This window comes from Trypanosoma equiperdum (genome assembly GCF_001457755.1).
Source record: "Trypanosoma equiperdum strain OVI genome assembly, contig: ctg_1468, whole genome shotgun sequence".
Lineage (NCBI taxonomy): Eukaryota > Euglenozoa > Kinetoplastea > Trypanosomatida > Trypanosomatidae > Trypanosoma > Trypanosoma equiperdum.
In genome coordinates, this window is record NW_027123469.1 from 23089 (window position 1) to 23585 (window position 497).

General features: G+C 52.5%; 1 protein-coding gene across 1 annotated transcript in view; it reads left to right on the plus strand.

Moving 5' to 3' along the window:
* The window catches only part of TEOVI_000832500 (uncharacterized protein), a gene marked incomplete at both ends in the record, with an annotated part of 1215 nt that overhangs the window by 663 nt on the left and 55 nt on the right, over positions 1-497 (plus strand). Inside the window, one exon of the mRNA XM_067221579.1 lies at positions 3-497. Within this exon, the coding sequence (XP_067077680.1) occupies positions 3-497 (495 nt within the window). The remainder of the gene's footprint in view (positions 1-2) is intronic.

Consider the following 497-nt stretch of genomic DNA (forward strand, 5'->3'; position numbering starts at 1 on the left):
ACAACAGCGGTCGGCGGCAATACACCACAAAAAGTGTGTGAACTTACGGTACAACCGGTGATGACAGGAGCAGAAGCCTGTATTGATACACCAACAGCAAACACGGAACCGGAAAGCGTCCCGGTAGACCTGAACGCAAAAACTAAAATCAAACTGCTGAAAGCAACCGACCTGCGACCGCGCCCAATGAAAGTAGCAGCTGAAGCAAAGGGTACAATAACCAACATAGACGGAGCTGACGGCTACGGCTGCCGGCAAGGTAGCGACGCAAACAACCACTTTATCAGGTTAATCTCCAAAGCGACAGCAGCGGAAGCGGACAAAACAGCAGCGGACGTCCCAATAGACAAATTAAACGGTGCCAGCGAAGGGTGCGGCTCGCTAGAAGCCAGAGAAAGCAGATCAGAGCTAGACAACAAGCTAATCGGGCAGAAGATCTGCGAATACATAAACACACCGACAGCAGCCGTCACAGACCCGACAGCCTGGGACCCCGA